This window comes from Pseudopipra pipra, chromosome 13 (genome assembly GCF_036250125.1).
Source record: "Pseudopipra pipra isolate bDixPip1 chromosome 13, bDixPip1.hap1, whole genome shotgun sequence".
NCBI lineage: Eukaryota > Metazoa > Chordata > Aves > Passeriformes > Pipridae > Pseudopipra > Pseudopipra pipra.
The window spans coordinates 6,339,143-6,356,684 of NC_087561.1; the positions used below are offsets into that span (position 1 = coordinate 6,339,143).

At 41.1% G+C, this 17,542-nt stretch overlaps 2 protein-coding genes across 4 annotated transcripts in view; one reads left to right on the top strand and one right to left on the bottom strand.

Annotated features, from left to right (window-relative positions):
* PAK3 (p21 (RAC1) activated kinase 3) overlaps window positions 1–17,542 on the bottom strand; it is a 174,615-nt gene that overhangs the window by 154,820 nt on the left and 2,253 nt on the right. The gene's annotated exons all lie outside the window — the stretch shown is intronic.
* The window catches only part of CHRDL1 (chordin like 1), a 38,283-nt gene that overhangs the window by 11,922 nt on the left and 8,819 nt on the right, over window positions 1–17,542 (top strand). For both annotated transcript variants that reach the window (XM_064669800.1, XM_064669799.1), the window contains exons 5-8: window positions 11,846–11,991; window positions 12,749–12,842; window positions 14,924–14,991; window positions 16,241–16,415. In XM_064669800.1, coding sequence (XP_064525870.1) covers window positions 11,846–11,991; window positions 12,749–12,842; window positions 14,924–14,991; window positions 16,241–16,415 — 483 coding nt within the window. The remainder of the gene's footprint in view (window positions 1–11,845; window positions 11,992–12,748; window positions 12,843–14,923; window positions 14,992–16,240; window positions 16,416–17,542) is intronic.

Sequence of the window (17,542 nt, forward strand, 5' to 3'; positions counted from 1 at the left end):
TCTCTTGCCTCTCTGCAGGCCTTGTAGAGTGTAACTGCCCAAATCACTGCCTCCTTATTTAATGAAGCAGAGGTAATGCCAGGAGGCAGCAACTTTCATTGGACACCAAACTTCTTAGCTACCTAAGTGGAGGAGCTTTTGAAGGGATTCCTTTGAGAAAAGTTGGCACTGCTCTCCCCCTGGAATTAATCTCTCCTGCATCCATAGTGACACTGGACTTGCTGACACAAAGAGATGCAGTGTTTGTATCCTGTCTCCCTGGCACCAGACACTATGAATCTTAAGTAGTTGTCAGACATGTTATGAAGCATCTTCTACTTTCCCCAGTGGTTCGATCCTACCACCTTCTACCACAGATTCACCACTAACTTTTTCTTTTTTTTTGAAACCTGTTCTTTCTAGAATTGGCAAAATGCCTTGTGTCTTGTATAGACCTAGATATTCCTTCCTTTTGCAACTCTGCAAAGTATTTTACCATCTGAATTGCATTCTTATCATGACACGTGTAACCAGAAATACTATGTTCACATTCACTGAGACTCTTTTTACACGGTGATGAGACCCAAAAGGACATCACAGGCTTCTGAGCTTGCACTCCTTCCTTCCACCTTTAGGATGCTCCAGGCATCATCAGAGGAGAGGTAATTTGTAGTCAGGGAGAGAATTCACCATCTTTCTTAGATCTGGATCAGCTCTTGATCTAGAGCGGACTTCAGACCTCCTGCCTTCTGTCATGAAAATAAACTTCATGTGCAAATTCTTCAAGTGTTTATCTGTGTCTGTCTTTTATGGCACTGCTACAGACAGTGCCTTTAAAACTGGAACATTTATTGTAGATTGTATAATTTCTACATACAACAATTCCAAATGAAAGCATTTAGAGTCTGGTCAAAGATAAAATTTTTGAGTACACTCTGGAATATGTAAATCTAAGATGGGAAAAGCTTACATCAGAAGCAAAGATTCACGACTGCAGGATTTAGAAGGGCTTTCTATATTCCACTTGCTGGTTTGATCTCTTAGCAGATAAGGCTACATGCTGATGTATGTACCAGTCCATCTGGCTCCAGTGTTTTTTAAGTCTGCTGCCCTGACTAAACACACTGGCTTCCAAGAACATTCATTATTAGTAACACATTAAAGTGTGAGCTTCTTTGGTACTATGATTTTTCTTTATCAAATTCAAACCACTTTTCTGATGGACTTTTGTTGTTCTTTAGATATTGAAATAACAACAAAATGCCAGGTGGTACCTGTATGCCCAGCTGGTCTAAAGATCGACCAGATGAGGTATCTGACAATAGTGGTCTGAGAATATCACCTAAAAATAAGTGAGGCTATGTCTGCATAGTAGACTGCAGCATGACTCAGTAATACCTGAATCTTTGAACTAGCTACTTTAGATCCTGGGAGCAGCCTAGTTAGGACAACGCAGAACTCACTGCACTGCAAAACTCCCTTAAGAAGCAGGAAAAATGCACCTGCCATGAGCTCAGTGCGACCTTTGCTCAGCAACTCCCAAAAACTGAGCTAGTCCAGGGGACACCCTGCACTCTGCAGGGTAGATGTGCTCAACGACTCACCCTTGCAAGGTGCAGAGCATGCAAAGCACCTGCTGACCTGATACACGTCGTGTAAGCAAACACAGAAGCATGTGTGTGATGCAGTGCATCTTGCACTGAATTACAACCAAAATTCCAACCCTGGCAGCTGGAGTGCTCCAGTGGAGTGATTTTCCATTGCAGAATGCACATACAATAAACCATTTGGTGAAGAGGTTTTGGGTTCCACCCAGGTCACACACCAGAGCTCCCAGGCTCTCAGTGCTGGTCTTCTTACCCTTCAATTCACTAACATTTTTGGGATGGAGGAAGGCATAATGTGCCCAACTCTTCCATTCTTTATGCAGGTCTTTTTACTACCACTTATCCTTCTCATATCACCAAGTGAGAGAGTCCCAAAAATGGGTAGTTGTCAGATAGTTCAAATAAATTATTTATTTGGAAGTAAATCTGATTTAGAAATACTATGATACCGACATTCCAGGGAGATGTCGAATTTTTTCCTATTGATGTGTGCTCAGATAATTTGGATTGTTTTGGGATTTGCCTTTGTCACCAGCTTCATAAGGAATGTTTGCTGTCACAGCCAGATTGAGGTTATCGCTTGTTTCCATTCTGCTTTTCTGACCATAAAAACTCAAAAATCCATCTGTACATCAGCATCCAAAATACACTGAAAAATACATATCTTCCCACGTGGATGACAGAACTTCCATTCTTTGGACTGACATGATAGGATAGGATAAGCTGCTCAGAATTTTTCCAAGATAACTTCCAAGACCTTCAAAGAGGATTCAGAGAGTATTCAAAATGCACCAAAGCTCCACTCAATTTGTTCCCTTGGCGGGAGAGTGATTGGTAGACTCACATAATAGTTCAACTTGAGAGCAGGAATTAAAGTAGAGCGACCTAGAAAGTGTTTTATGAGTCCTTCAGAGTTGCTGGGCAATTGCTGGGCAATTTTTTATGCCACTATAAAAGAAAACACAGGAAATTAAGCTGCAGAAAATATATTAAAATAATGTGAAGAGCTTGACTTTAGCCCTAGAAAGCTAAAAAACAACCAACAGCTTTTTGAATGTTTTAAGTGAAACTACATCTTTGCCTTGAATCTGTATGAAAGTTCATACTGTCTAGATAAGGTGCTACTAGTTCCTTCAAGCAATGAATTTCATACACCTTCTACCGTCTGACCATATTAAAGACTAGCTGTGGTGATTAACTCTGAATTACCTCGGAGTTTTTAGAGCTTAACCTGGTCCTTGAAGTTATTTTAATGCAAAGCATTTTGTGGCTTAATATCGTTGACACCTGCACCTCCAAGAGGCACATATGGATTTTGTTTAGAGCTTGTGTTTGCAGTTTTTGGATAGTGCACAACTTTTCCATCCACATTTACTGTCAGCCTCGGCCACTGCTTTTAAAACAACATCATTGCACTGCTTTTGTGCACATCCTCTATGTTTTTTTAAATCACAGATTTGTAATTGGATTCTGATGCATGACTGAAGGAAAAGGCTAAATGCAGACAGACTGATAGTTGATCCACTAGTCTACTATAGTCAATCAACAAATTTCTATTAATATTGACAGTCTTTGGACTAAGTCTTCTATGAAAACAGATGCAGTTACTGACTGTGACATAGTCACCTCTCTAGAAATACTAAGTAATATGATAGAAATATGAGACAGGAGATGAACGGGGAAACTGCCTTTTCGCTATACCACACAGAGTAGGTGTTTGGGCCAGGTTCCAAATCTATTTAGTTCAATGGACTTCAGATCAGACCTTGAGGTGACATGTTCATGTAGAGTGGAAACAAAAGCAGAGAGAAGAAATTAAGCAAAAGAATTTTTCACAGGGAAGAAATCCATTTGATCTCTTACGCTGTGCTATAATTCCCCAAGGACCTCCAGCCACAAAGGTTATTTAAAATAACAGCTGACCCCTAGAAGATAACCTTGCATCAAAACAGTGTAATAGGTTTTCAGTCAGAGGTTCCTGTATTTCCATGAGATGATGAATAATGACTTCATTCTGGGGATGAAGTAGCTCTAGAATATTTGTGGTTTACCCTTCTTGATGTGACAGGGGTAAAAACATCCTTTCAGCAGGGGGTAGTTTTGACTTTGAAACAGCCAGTGTGCAATAGCACTTTTTCCCCTCACGTGCTGATGGCTTTCCAGGCTCAGTTTAGATACCCAGCCCTGAAGCTGCACTAGGAGCAGGTCTGGGATTTGTAGAACTGAGTCTATGGTGCTCACAAGTTTCCTGTCTTTCTGAGGCAAAGACCTTCACAGATACTGAGGAAAGTTCAGTAAATCAGTAAGTACATTTCTGGAGAAAACAGCATGTGTTATCCCAGGTCCCATGACACTTGTGCTCTGCAGTGTCCCTTGCTGCCTGTGATACAGAGATTCCTTACTCTCTTTTCTTTATCCCCTCTGCATTTGGCCACTCTCACCAATTAGTCCCAGCATAGCACACTCCTACTGTGCTGGCCAAAATGTGATCACAGAATGTCTCCTGCACTGAAGGCCTTTTTGGAGAAGTGAGCCACAGCAGCAGAATGGGGTAATCCGTATTCTCAGCTATTTGCTTCTTTGCACTGGCCTTCTGGTACAAATGGGTCAGCATTAGTTGGATCTCTGGGTACAAAGGAAACCTACTGTTGTTACTGTACCTTAGTTTCACTGGAACTGCAGGAAAATAGGCAACTTCTCTGTATTATATAATTTCTGCATGAAATGCTCTGCATAAACACAGAAGAATATAATTTATGCAATCCTTTTTCCATATAAACACAAGGATTTTTTTAAAAGAATTTTTATAAAATACAGTTTGGTTTGAACACGTAGCATCAGGGTTAGTTCAATCAACAGAGTTGTTCCAGATTTATTCAACATAACTATGATCAAAATCTCACTGACTGTCACTCTCCCTGTGAGCTGCAATAATCCGTTTCTACAGGATACTTCCCTCACCTCTTTAAGTCTTAGGCTGCTCTGTTTTGAATTTGTAAGGATCAGATTATCAACACATATTTATTCCTCCATTCCAAATACGTCTCATACTGAATAGCTGTTTCTTATATACAATAACCATGTTCCTTTAGCTTGTGTGTAGCAGAGGGAAGAGCCTAACATGGATGATTTCTGCCTGGAGGCAGGCTTCTTTATCTTTTACTTGGAATGTTACTAGCACTTAGATTTCTCCAGGACTGGTAAGATCTTTGGCTGAACCCCTTGGAATGTATCACCAAGGCAAGAGTGGTCAAAGGACTTATTACCACTTCTTCAGAGCTCTGATTCCTTTGGTGAAAGAAGGCTGGTTCGGTCAGTGTTAATCAGAGCAGCTCCAGGGCTGCTCACATCTTTACATGCTTATCTAGCTGTCAAAGTGGCTGTTCCAGCAACAGGAAGGGGCACATATCATTTTAAATGCTGGAGAGAGGAGTTTAGCCCTGGTCCTCTCAAAATGAATGATGAAGTAATGTGATTTACTCGCTTTCTGTTTTCTTCTTGTACATCAGGGTGACAGAGGATCCAAACATGTTCCAACTGGCTATGCAAGCAAAAGTAACTAGAAAAGTAAACTCACAGAATCACAGAATATTTGGGTTGGAGGGGACCTTAAAGATCATCCAGTTCAAACCCCCTGCCATGGGCAGGGACACCTTCCACTAGCCCAGGTTGCTCAGAGCCCCACCCAACCTGACCTTGAATACTTCCAGGGATGGTGCAGTCACAGCTTCTCTGGGCACTGTCCCAGTGCCTCACCACCCTCACAGTAATGAATTTCTTCCTAATATTTAATATAAACCTGCTCTCTTTCACTTTGAATCCATTTCCCATTCAGATTAAAGCTGCTGCACTGGGAGGCACAGTTCCTACTCTGCATGTCTCTGGCTCAGTATAGGGCTCCTGCTATGAATGATAGTGCTCAGAAGTAGCAACTTGGGAAAGTCTCGTAATACACAAACACAAAGTGAATTTCATTGCACAACTCCTGTGGGTGACAGCCTGTTTCATGTTAAACACATTTCAGTGGTGGAGGAAAAGACAGTATTTTTTACATTGCATTGGCCTTTGAGAACTGAAACCTGCATTCTGGAGTAGCTGAAGAAAGCTAGAGAGGTAACAAGGTGAATAACATAAAGAAAGCTTCCAATATTTTATCTTCAACTCTCTCTTCCCTGCATTTCATGCATCCAGCTCCTCACAGAAATTGCAGTCAGTGCAAGGTAGCCTTTTACTCTGCATTGCTGCCTGGATTTCTTTCAGTCCACTTTGTAGATTGTAACTCCACCTGCAGGTTTTTATCCAGAAATGTAATTTTCTACACATTAATAACTTATCCCATTACTGTTATTACAGACTACTTCAAGTAGTATTTTGGGACCTCCTAGAATTAATGTTTCACAGTGGAGCATGGAGCCCATTGTGCTGGCCTTTAACATTGCTATGAAAAACACCAAAAGTCTCAGTAAGCAAGAATCATCCCTGTATCCTTCTACTGAATTACATGTACATTACCCTTCAGAATTATTTGCTTTTAGGCAAAAGACCTGGACTCCATGAAGGAGGAGAATTAACTATTTTTTAACAAGGATACCTAGGGGTATGTGCAACTCCAACACAAGCAAAGAGTTTTCCAAAAGCAGAGGTAACCTGTAATTCTTAGGCCAGTTTTAAATGTGAAAGCAAGTGATATGGCCTCGTGATGTTTTTACAACTTGAGGTGACCTCATTTCTGTACAGAAGCAGCATGTGAGATGACCAGTTAGCTGGTGTCCAAAGATAGTTTCCTGCACCAGGATACAGTCTAGAGAGCTCTGAAGTACGTCTTGCAACTAAACTGACTCTCCCAATTGTGTTCATTAAGTAGCAAAACTCCTGGGAATACAAGTGAATGTACAGGAGAGATGTCAGTGCAAACCAATATCCTGGAGTTACAGCAGAAATCAGTTGCTTGTCTAGTGAATAGGGTTCCAAAACAATCTTCAGCCTCTTGGTCTGTACATGCTCATGGTTGATTCAGAAAACATGTTTCATAAAATCCTCTCTGGATTCAAATTCATAATCTATCATCTGTCTGCTTAAAAAAACCCAGACTATCTGCAAAACAGTTCCCAGTATGGTAAGTTTCTTAAGGCATTAGACCTTGTGATTGATTTCATATTGTTTAGCACTTGATTGTTTTTATAAGGGTCGTTAATAAAATAGACAAACTGTAAAACCCAAGCCAGGCTGAACGCCCAGCCTTTCTGCTGGATGTTAAAAGCCTATCTTTTTCAGTAAATGACATTAGGTGATTCTGAATGTTGCTGTTTAAAATAGTTTTTAAGTCAGCAAGCCAAGAGTCTGTAGGATTTTTAAAAAATGTTCTTTGCCAGATGTTCTGATACTAAAATAAGCAATGGTGAGAGTGTTAAATGCTAACACGAATGGTCAGAATATTGTATAAGAAAGTACCTCACAGAGATGCAATAGAACCTCACAGACCCTCCGTGAAGTGCTGTGCAGGTCCCAGCAGATCCTGCTGAGGGTTATGCAGAAGCTTTGCCTGCACCTTCCTTGTCTAACTTGTGCAGTCCCCATTTCAGGAGGACACTCACTGCCACTGTTACTGTCTGCAGGCCAGTAAAACCCAGCACAGTGACTTTCAGAAAGCCAAGATGCTTGGTCTCATTGTCCACAATGGCAAAGACACCCAAAAGCAATTGATTTTCTCAATTTGAAGGTCAGATGTCACATCATAAATACTTCACTGATTATCATGCCATGACTGTACTGATTCCGAGGTGGTTTTACCAGTTTGTTAGTTAGTGTCTAAATTGTTTGTTAGTAATTGTACCTGCACCTCTTGTCTTTGTCCAGAAGGATCCAAGTTCAACACTTAATTGATTGTAGTAAGGCCTGGATCCTAAAGCCCTTCCTCAAGCAAGTCAGCCCCCATTTCCCAAAAGGCTACTTTGCCCATAGCTCGTCACTGCTTTTCACTCTCTACACATAAATACTTTTACAGAAGTAACCACTGTTTCAAACATCAGGAACTGCTCATGGAATTTGTCTAAGCTATTCAAGGGATTAGTTGCAGATAAATGATGCTCTTCTGCTTCATATCCAAGTAAGGGTAAATCATCTCAGGATCAAGAATTTATAACAACCCAAGAAGGAATAGAGTTGTAAACAGAAAAAGCTAAAAGATGATATTTCCAAAACTGACTGTGATCCATGTGACACGGCTTCTGTTTCTCCCAGGAGACTGGAAAGTTCCAGAAGCCAGGAAGGCCTGGTCTGTGTACATGTATGACTGCCCTCAGACCTTGGCCCTTGGACACCTCAGGTCATGGGCAGACTATCAGGAACCCAGAAAGGCTTCCACAAAAAAATCTGTGATTGGAGCAGACTCCATTAAACCAGAAAATTTCCATAACATGTCTGTGGTTCATCAAATTCATATCTAACACTGTTTTGTCAGACTATCAGGAAAGCACTGGTGCTGCAGTTCACACCACGGTGGCATCCCTTCATGGCAAACATTTTGCCATACTGTTTCTTCACAGGCTCTGTCAAATGAACCACAATTCATGAAATACATGCACTATACGTTCATAGTGAACTTCCACATCAGGCTGTACAACAGATCTTAGTTGATACAAATCTTGTTTGTATGGATCAACAGTTCCTCATAGTTCAAGCATCTATCTCAATCTCAAAAAGTGGCATTCAAGCAAGTACCTTGGCTGAGTCCTGAAGGAAACCTTTCTACTGCCTTCATTGGGGCTAGAATTTACCTTGAGTGTGTGGGACATCAGTGAAAAACAGCCAAGGTAGGCAAAAGGAGCTGGACAGAATCCCATGTTTGGAAGAGAGGAATGGTTGGATATAAGGTTTCAAGCATAGCCACCATAGTCTCCAACTGCTTTTAAAAAAAATGTTTTTAAGCTAAACCATTTTTTATACAGTTGTATTCTGTTGTCTGTTTGTAAAATCTGAAAGATTTCTTCAGCCAGGTTCAACCTTTAAAAGTTACTTACAGGATAAATTCAAATCCATAGCAAGTCACGGGAAGCCCAGGTCTTACATCTTGGCCCCTGCAGTTCCCTCATGCTCATGCTGGTGAGAAAGGTCTGCTCTCCATATTGCAGACTCATGGGCTTATCTTGATTGTGCTAAAATTGTAGGCAAATGTAAGTATGGCCTCTCAGCCTCTCTACAGAAGCCTGAGCCCTTATAGAATAAATGCCAATGACAGAAACAGAGATAATTCCTTTTTGATTGAAGCTATAACATCTTTACTCTGCATATTGTATGTTGCTTCCACTGACGTGCGAAGAATGCCAGAAAAAAAGCTCATATTGAACCCAGTTAATTAAAAGGATTCACACAGATGGTTTGCCTGGTACTTTACAGAGGCAGCTAATTAAAGCAATGTTAGTCAGCACCATTAAAATGCCAGATAAAGCTTTTGGAACAATCCTGATTAGGCAGCAAGGTTTACAAATAGAGCTTTGAGCAATGCAGTGTATTTGCAGTTAATTACTCTAATTCTAACCTGTCTTAACTAAGGCACAGAATCGTGCATGCTGATACCAATATTAATGACAAGATTTTTTAAAGCTCAAATGTGGCACTTATTAAAACAATCCACAATGACTCTAATTTCACATTCTACAGGAGAATATGATATCATGGGAGAGTCTGAACTCCTCTAATTAGCCATGATTTAAAGAGCACTAGGAAAAAAACAAAGGAAAGTACTAGTTGAAGAAAGTCAGTCACACACTAGCAAAGTGAGAGAGAGAAAAACTGCACCAGACACAAGTTATATTTAGACACAGAATATAAACAAAGCTTCCTTGCAGGTTCAGGCCGATGCTGTGTTTGGAGATGATCAGTTGTGCTCTCCAATATGCTGTCTCCAATATATGACTGTATATATTTTTTTGCAATAGCAGCAGTGTGGTCTTGATCTGAAAACTTCTTCTAAACCTTATTCTGAGCAATGAAATAGGTCCTGTCACTTAATGTGCTAATAGATAATCATATGGACAGGTGTGTGCAGCACAGGACTTACACCACGGTCTTACTCCCTGTAATTGAAACTTGACTTTTCTTACAATTATTTCATCAAATAAGGCTTCAACTCCCTGAAAGGCTGTTGTAGTGAGGTGGGTGTCAGTCTCTCCTCCCAGGTAACAAGTGACAGGATGAGAGGAAATGGCCTCAAGTTGTGCCAGGGGAGGTTTACATTAGGTATTAGGTAGGATGTTTACATGGACAGGGCTGTGAAGCATTGGAACATGCTACCCAGGGAAGTGGAGGAGTCACCATCCCTGGAAGTGTTCAAAAAATGTGTGGATACGGCACTTCAGGACATGGTTTAATTGTGAACGTGGTGGTGGTGCTGGGTTGATGGTTGGACTTGATCTTAAAGGTCTTTTCCAACCCCAAAGATCCTATGATGCTATGATTCAAAATAGCAATAGAATTTCATCCCATATTCCAAAGATAGGGAGATGCATGTGTGTTTTAGGCTGCATGACATGATTTAGCTATTACAGGCCTAACTTCTATGATCAACTTAAAAGAAATATAGATGAAAACAATTACCTAGTGCAACTCTCTACCATCATTTTCCAAGCAATAGAAGCTTCACCATCCTCCTTCTTTATTTAGAAGCCACAGTTTAAAGGCATTTGGTGATTTCATACTGAGCTGAGTGATCCTCAAAGGAGGAAGTGCAAATAACGTGTGTCAGGCAATGAAATGTCAGGCAAGGAACACTGTAGTACATGTATGTTCCACAGCCAGATTTGACATTTACCATTCAAAATATTATTAACATTTGATGGACCAGTGTAACTAGATATATGCTTTTACGGAAAACTAAATGTTAATGTTTAATGCCAGTGCATGGTGGCAGAAAACTGCTCTTTCACTTGAGCTCCCAGCTGAAAAATGGGCATTCTGTGGTATGATTTCACAAAAAAATCTCTCCAGGTTTATCTGATAGGTAATGAAAGGAGCTGTAGCAAAACCTGAATTTTTAGGTCAAGTTTCTTTTACATGAAAGCCCAAACCCACTGCATGAAATTTCAGCTGCATTCCTAGAAATTTGCAGTGATTCGGGCTCCAGAGAACAAACACTTCACTGTTACTTCCATAGAGCTCTTGTTTGAAATGTTTTTTCCCCTGCTGAGATACTAAATTCATGTGAATGTAAATGTATAGTGCCAGGTTCACTGCCCAAGCAGAATCAAGTGGCTTATATTTCATAGGTAAAGTGTAATCCTTTTGCACAGTTTATCAACTGCTAACAGTTAAACAGTCTAGGGGATGTTTTAGCATAAGGTATGGATAGCTTAGTGTCTTAGAAGAACACTTAACCCATGTGGTGCAGAATTCAATGTGATACTGAGGTGAAACAGGAGGTTTCAGGGTTTGAATTGACACTGCCACATTGTGCACTTTGTCATATGCCCTGAGTTCTGCCAACAGTGCTCTCATTTGCACATCTGACATTAAAACATGCATATCAGAGGAAAATCAATGTTCAGGTGGCTTTTGACATCTGCCTTAGACAAGTTTTGCCCATTTTGAAAGCAACAGCAGCAATGAACAGTGAGGAAGAAACACTTGCTTATTGCATAAACTCTCTCAACATAGTCCCGTCATCAGTATTGCTGCTCCTCTAGCAGAACTTTTGTGCCTATGGATGGTGTGGAACCATGCATGGAATCATGCATGCCCTGTGGCACAACCTGCTAACCTGCAATTAAGTCTCCTATGGGCTACAAGACTACAAATCATTAAAAAAAAAGACACCAGTACTAAGAAGGGGGAAACCATGCCAGGACAGTGCTATTGATAGTGGGATTCTGTGTGTATACAGCACCTAATGCCTTCTACATTAAAGCCTAAAAGAGCCATGTAAATGTAACAAGTGGGCACATAACTGCACCCATCCGTCCTGATACCAAATGCTACAGAAGAAGAGAAAATACTGCAGCATGAGACAGGGCCAATAGTGCTGGCATTGCAGTTGATCATCAGCATCCTAAGATTAACTGGGACAGTCAACTCAAAGTGTGAATTACTAAAATTCAGCAAGATAGCAGCATGAGAATATCACTTGTACTTTGTAGGATGACAAAACTTGTCCTTCCTTAACAAAGAGAAATGAGGGAGAAGGGAAGCTTTTCCTCCCCCATATTTATGATATTGCAAGTTATCAAGAACATTTGCATGAAGTGTTCCTTTCCCATTGCTTCCAGAGGACTCCCTTTTCTCAGTAAGCAGCAAAATCACCGGGAAATCCTGTGAATACAATGGCACCACCTACCATCACGGCGAAATGTTTGTGGCTGAGGGGCTTTTCCAGAATAGGCAAGCAAACCAGTGTGCCCAGTGCAGCTGCTCAGTAAGTAACACAATTTGACAGAGCCCTGCTCTGTCTATGCTCCAGTTCTCCTTTCTAGAAGACATGGCACTGAATTATAAGCAATACATAGCAAAGGCTGGTAATTCAGAATTAATGCTGAAACTCATGAGAGTGCTCAGAGCCAGTGTGCAGCACCTGGTAAATGACAGGCGACCTCTTACACACAGTGCACAAAGCATACCCTGTCAAACATCTGCTCTAAGTGAGCTTACAGTGCAGAGGCAGCAGGTAAAATATTGCTGCTTGGCATATATAGAATATTTCGCTTCAACCTGACTGGAAAATGTAGCACTAAGCCAATGACTGATTTCATTTGGACTGAGCTGATAAGTAAAGGGCCCCAAGGCTGGGAGCGGACAGCTCTGAACTGGCACTGGGCCAGAGAGCCATTCCTGAGATGTCACCAGTTCAAATCCAGTATATTTGAGCACTCACCCAGTGACTCTTCAGAGCCAGTGTCTGAACCATGACATCCCTACCAATCCAAACAGCTCTTCAGTATCAACTATTGGCAACTCTGTACCTCCTCTTATCAAATCACCATCATATTCTTCATTAACTAAGAATTTAACAGGCCAAGTAGTGAACAGACTGTTCAGACTTTTCATTGGTTTAATATTCTGCTTTTGCATAGAGTGGCATTTATGTAAACATGGATTTAAGCATGTCCATAAAAAAATGAATATACAGAAAAATCAATGACTCCTTCTAAATTCCCCTTGTGTTTTACTGGCAGGAAGGAAATGTGTACTGTGGGTTGAAGACTTGTCCCAAATTAACTTGCTCTTTCCCAGTTTCTGTACCGGAGTCCTGCTGTCCAGTTTGCAGAGGTAAGTTCAAGGACAGGCTCTGAATTTACTCCTTTCCATGTCAGAGCCCTGTCTGTGCAGCAGTTCTGTCCTCAGGACACTATCTGCAAGTTTCCCATGTAATTACAATCCAATGCATGTCGGGAAATTAAACCACGAGTGCCAGCAGGGTAACATGGCTACCTTTGTTCTCCTAAATTGAAACAAGGAGAGAACTGATGATAAAGTTGCATCCCCATAATGAGGTAAATCGAGGCTTCAAATGAGGTATTGAAATAGCTGCCATTACTCTTGGTAGAAAAGCTTTATAATAAAAGATGAGCTTCTATCTGACAGGTTACAAGACCTGCTCAAGTTGTGCAAAATTTCAATTCAAAGGCAAGGGCAATTACTCCGGTTTAAATTAGGTGTTAACCTCTATTCAGGTGACTTCAGTATTTTACTAGCAATTGCATTTTAGATCTTGTACACACAGGGAACTTGATTCTAGGGGCCTTCCCAGCCTTTCTGAATGTCTAAACCTAAATGTCTGTCTAAAAGCCCATCAAAATGTCTGAGAATTTCTAAACGTATTTTATATCTGTATTGTGGCATTTGAATCATCACTTCTAGGGTATCTAAGTATCTATGGCCTGTTCTCAAAGATGCAGATAAGCACCTAAATGTACCTTTGGTTTTCAGAAGTACCACTCTTGATACCAGTGATACCAGGATGCTTTGAAAAACTCTTGCACCTCCGCTTGCACTTTTGTGCAGCTGTACTCTTTTGATATTCTGCTTGTCTGAACTCACTGCTATTGCATGGTAAAAATAAGGAGTATTATATAGTTGATTGTGTAATATTTGCTGTGGTGCAAGAGTTGTGAAACACAAGCTAGCATAGTCCCAGAATTCCTGACCTGAGGAGTTGATTGAGTTCACACACTGGACCAAAAGCTCTGGGGAGGGAAGGGCTGAGCCAGCAAGAAGGTACTTCAAAGTGCATCAGTGCTGATAATGCAGAACGATGCAGAGGGAGCACCACACGCTCTGAGGGAACAAGGTCCTGGACAGAACAAGGTCCTGGACAGAAGCTGTGTAGTCATGTCAGAACAGCAGGCTGTCACAGCCACTCACCCTGGGGAGGTGCAGTGCTAATTAACTTACTGTGGCACCAAGTAGGACCTGAGCTAATCTCTTGGGAGGGCAGTGCTGTGTGCTGTGTAAATACGTCAGCTCAGTCAGAACGAGCAGGAGGATCTCTGTGCAGTGCTCCTTTGCCCAGAGATTGTCCCTCAATCCCACTGCTTTGCTGTTACTCCACAGTATTTTCACAAATCTTGAAATGTTTTGCCAGGCAAACTGCTTATAAAGCTTTCTGTTCTCAATCAGGCAAGGTGATAGCCCTGGCTTCCCAGGGTGAAATACAGTGATACACTGTTTTAAATGTAATACTTTGACAGTTAATTAAAGTAAATCCCTGTTAATCATCTGATTTCTCTTCCCATATAGTTATTTGAGCTGTATTTGAAACCAGACTCTTCCATTTACAAAAATCAATTTGACTTTCAAAGTATAAACTGTCAGACACAGCTAGACAGTAAACCAGCCTTACACTGGAGAAATCAGTCACTTCAGCCAGTCACTAATGAGAAACCAGTTCATTTGCATTTCCATATGAGAGGTGAGATTAAATCGGATTATGCAGTAGAGGCGACCCACTGTCTCCACTGATGCAGGGCTTATTTAATGTATTCTTCTGTCTACTACTCTTATTTAAAAATGTTAAAATGATTATTTATCTCATAATCAACTTTATCCTTTTCAATATGGCATAAGCTGTTTTATCTCTCCTCTGTGATTCTTATGAAATGAAAAGCTAAACCAAATGTTTGCATCAAGATCTAACACAGCTCATGGGGAGCAAACTGTGAGTCAGTTTCTGCTCCCTGCATGGCCAAATAGATTAATATATTAAAGTTTGCTGATTTTCATATTCATTCCTCTACCACTATTTAGACCCTAAATACAGCTGTGAAGCCGGGTGAGACTTTTCCCCTCTGTATTTCCCAAGGTGTCTCACAGTTACTCCTCTAACTGACACTGCTCTGCTTCACGTACAGGAGATGGAGAATTATCATGGGAACATTCTGATGGAGATATCTTCCGGCAGCCGGCCAACAGGGAAGCTGTAAGTGGGACCTACAATTTAAAGACATATTTTCTTGCTGTGCTGTGCATGACAGTGCATTGGGGGAAAAAGAGAAAAGGATGATAACAGGTCTGGATACCTATTGTTTCATCCTGGGTTCTGTGAATCTAGCCCAAAATAGGTTTCTTCCACTCAACCTGAATTCATGAATCATGTTGAATTATAAAGTCCCATGAGCTCCTGTGGATTCTGGATTTGGTCTTTGTTGTATATGCTCTATAAGAATAAAATTCAACAGCATTTTGTTTGCTATTGAAGCATTGTTTTTAAATCATAATTGCAAACACTTCTTTTCCAGTTTACATACATATATATGTATTTACTCTAGGGGCTTCATTATCTGTGGGGCTAAGAGTTTCCATTAACAACTTACTCCTCAAGAAATAATTTTTATAACAGCATTTGGAGAGAACCTGAAGACCTTTTGAGCACTACCCAAATACATGAACCAACAGGTCTTTAGATGAGTGAGAAGAACCATGCCTGATAAAAGGAGTGCTATAATCTACACTATTCCTTCAGGTCCATGGCCATTTTGAAAAATGATTCTCTGAAAACAGTGGTTTTGCTCTAGAAAGCATGCTGTGCACTACTACTACTACTACTACTGCTGCTGCTGCTGCTTTCCTTTGCAAATGGAATGAGATTTCCTAGTCTGTAAAACACATTCTAGTAAGGCTCTGCTCAGGCTGTGCAAGGCTAACTTGGGCCTTGCATGACAGTTTCAAGCTGCAAGCAAAGAAGAATCTGGGCAGTCATTTTGGATGTGCTCTGCCACTGGAGCCATGGTAGAAAGCAATTTTTATGAAAAAAACTAGACAAGCTTAAAATTCTTCTCATCTGCTCTTAAAGTAGAGTAGATCAGAGTAAGTAGAGTAAGATCAGTAAAGTAGATACCTAGCTCTGAACACCATTTTGAATAAATAGAGCAAAATAGGCACATGTGGGTTGTGGTTCTTCTTATGCTCTAGAGATCCACACCAGGTCAAGTTCTAAAACTGCCTCTCTGTCCATTGACAGTTAGGGACTTCAGATGACCAACTCAGATAAAGACACCTACATTGACATACAAGACTGGTGAGATGAGTTACATCTGCACGTGCAGTTAATGATGTCTGATGAGAGTGGCCACACTTGTTGCCTGTGTTAAGCCCCTAGTACAGCCCCTTTCCCCATGTTCATTGGAACGAGACATTTACTTTCCTGCTCTCTTTCTGTCCCCAAACAGAGACACTCATACCATCGCTCCCACTACGACCTGTCACCCGGCTCTGTGAGGCAGGTAGTCAATATTCCACGATTTCCCAATGCCAGGAGTAACCGCGGAGTCCTGCCGGATCCCCAGCAAGCCTCAGGCACAATAGTACAAATCGTCATCAACAACAAGCATAAGCACGGACGAGGTAAAGACAAGTACTTCTTACAGTATTGCTCTGGGTCAGGAATCAGTCACCTACAGCTCAGAGAGACTTCTCAAAATATACAGCAGAATCTTGGGGATTCACACTGGTATCAAGAAAGCCAGTGCAAATCAGGGAGGCAGAAAGCAATCAGCTATTCAGGGTATGAAATTCCCTCTTGAGCGAGATCAATTCTGCCTGCACAGACAGCAGTGCATTTCACTCTGCAAAGGCACCACACAGCTGTGTTGCTCTCTGAGTTACTTTGTGGGATTGTGCTACACAATTCTGAGAACTCATGCAGTGTTTACCAGGGGAGTGAGTGCTTTGTGCCACAGAGGACACCACGATGCCTTTAGATTCAACAACTTGTTCACACAATGGCTCGTCCCATAGGAAACTGTTCATGGTTATTTTCTTTACACTCTGTCCTATTTTGTAACTTCACTGGTCATAAACAGCTTATATTTAAACTGCCCTACAAATCTCAGACCATAAAGTATCGGGGTTTTCTGCCTCCAAGGATTAGCAAATTATGCTTATGAAAGATAGTATCATGTCTTCCCCCACCTTAAACTTCTTGCCTGAGACAGTGGGATGGAAGGGATGCTTTTTGTCCCCCATGACTGATATAAGAGACAGAGCAGGCAATTAGCCTGTACTTGATGCCTGAGCTGTGAAAAGGCAAATCTAACCAAGGTAATGAATCTCACTCTAAGAATCCTTTATTGCCCTCTGCTAATAGAATATAGGACATACTACGTTATGTGGACAGCAGAATTTTGAGCCCATATGGCAAACCATATTCAAGTTATATTCCTCATGCACTAGAGGAAGGACAAAAATAAAGGGAAAATACCAATTCACCAGTTAGTCGGGCAGCAGGTTTTGTACAATAAAAAGGGTGGGATGCTCAGTTCCCACAGTGGGTGTACCTTGGAGAACAGAGGTTTGCAGGAACAGGTCTAGGAAGACATAAAAAAAATAACTGTACAAACACATGCTCAAAAGAGCATCTATCCACAAATACCAGTCAGTGTGCACTTAGAAACTACCCACAAAGAGTTAAAAGCCCTTGTATTAGGGCCAACTAATCTTTTAAGGTATTAACTAACAGAAGGAATGTTGGC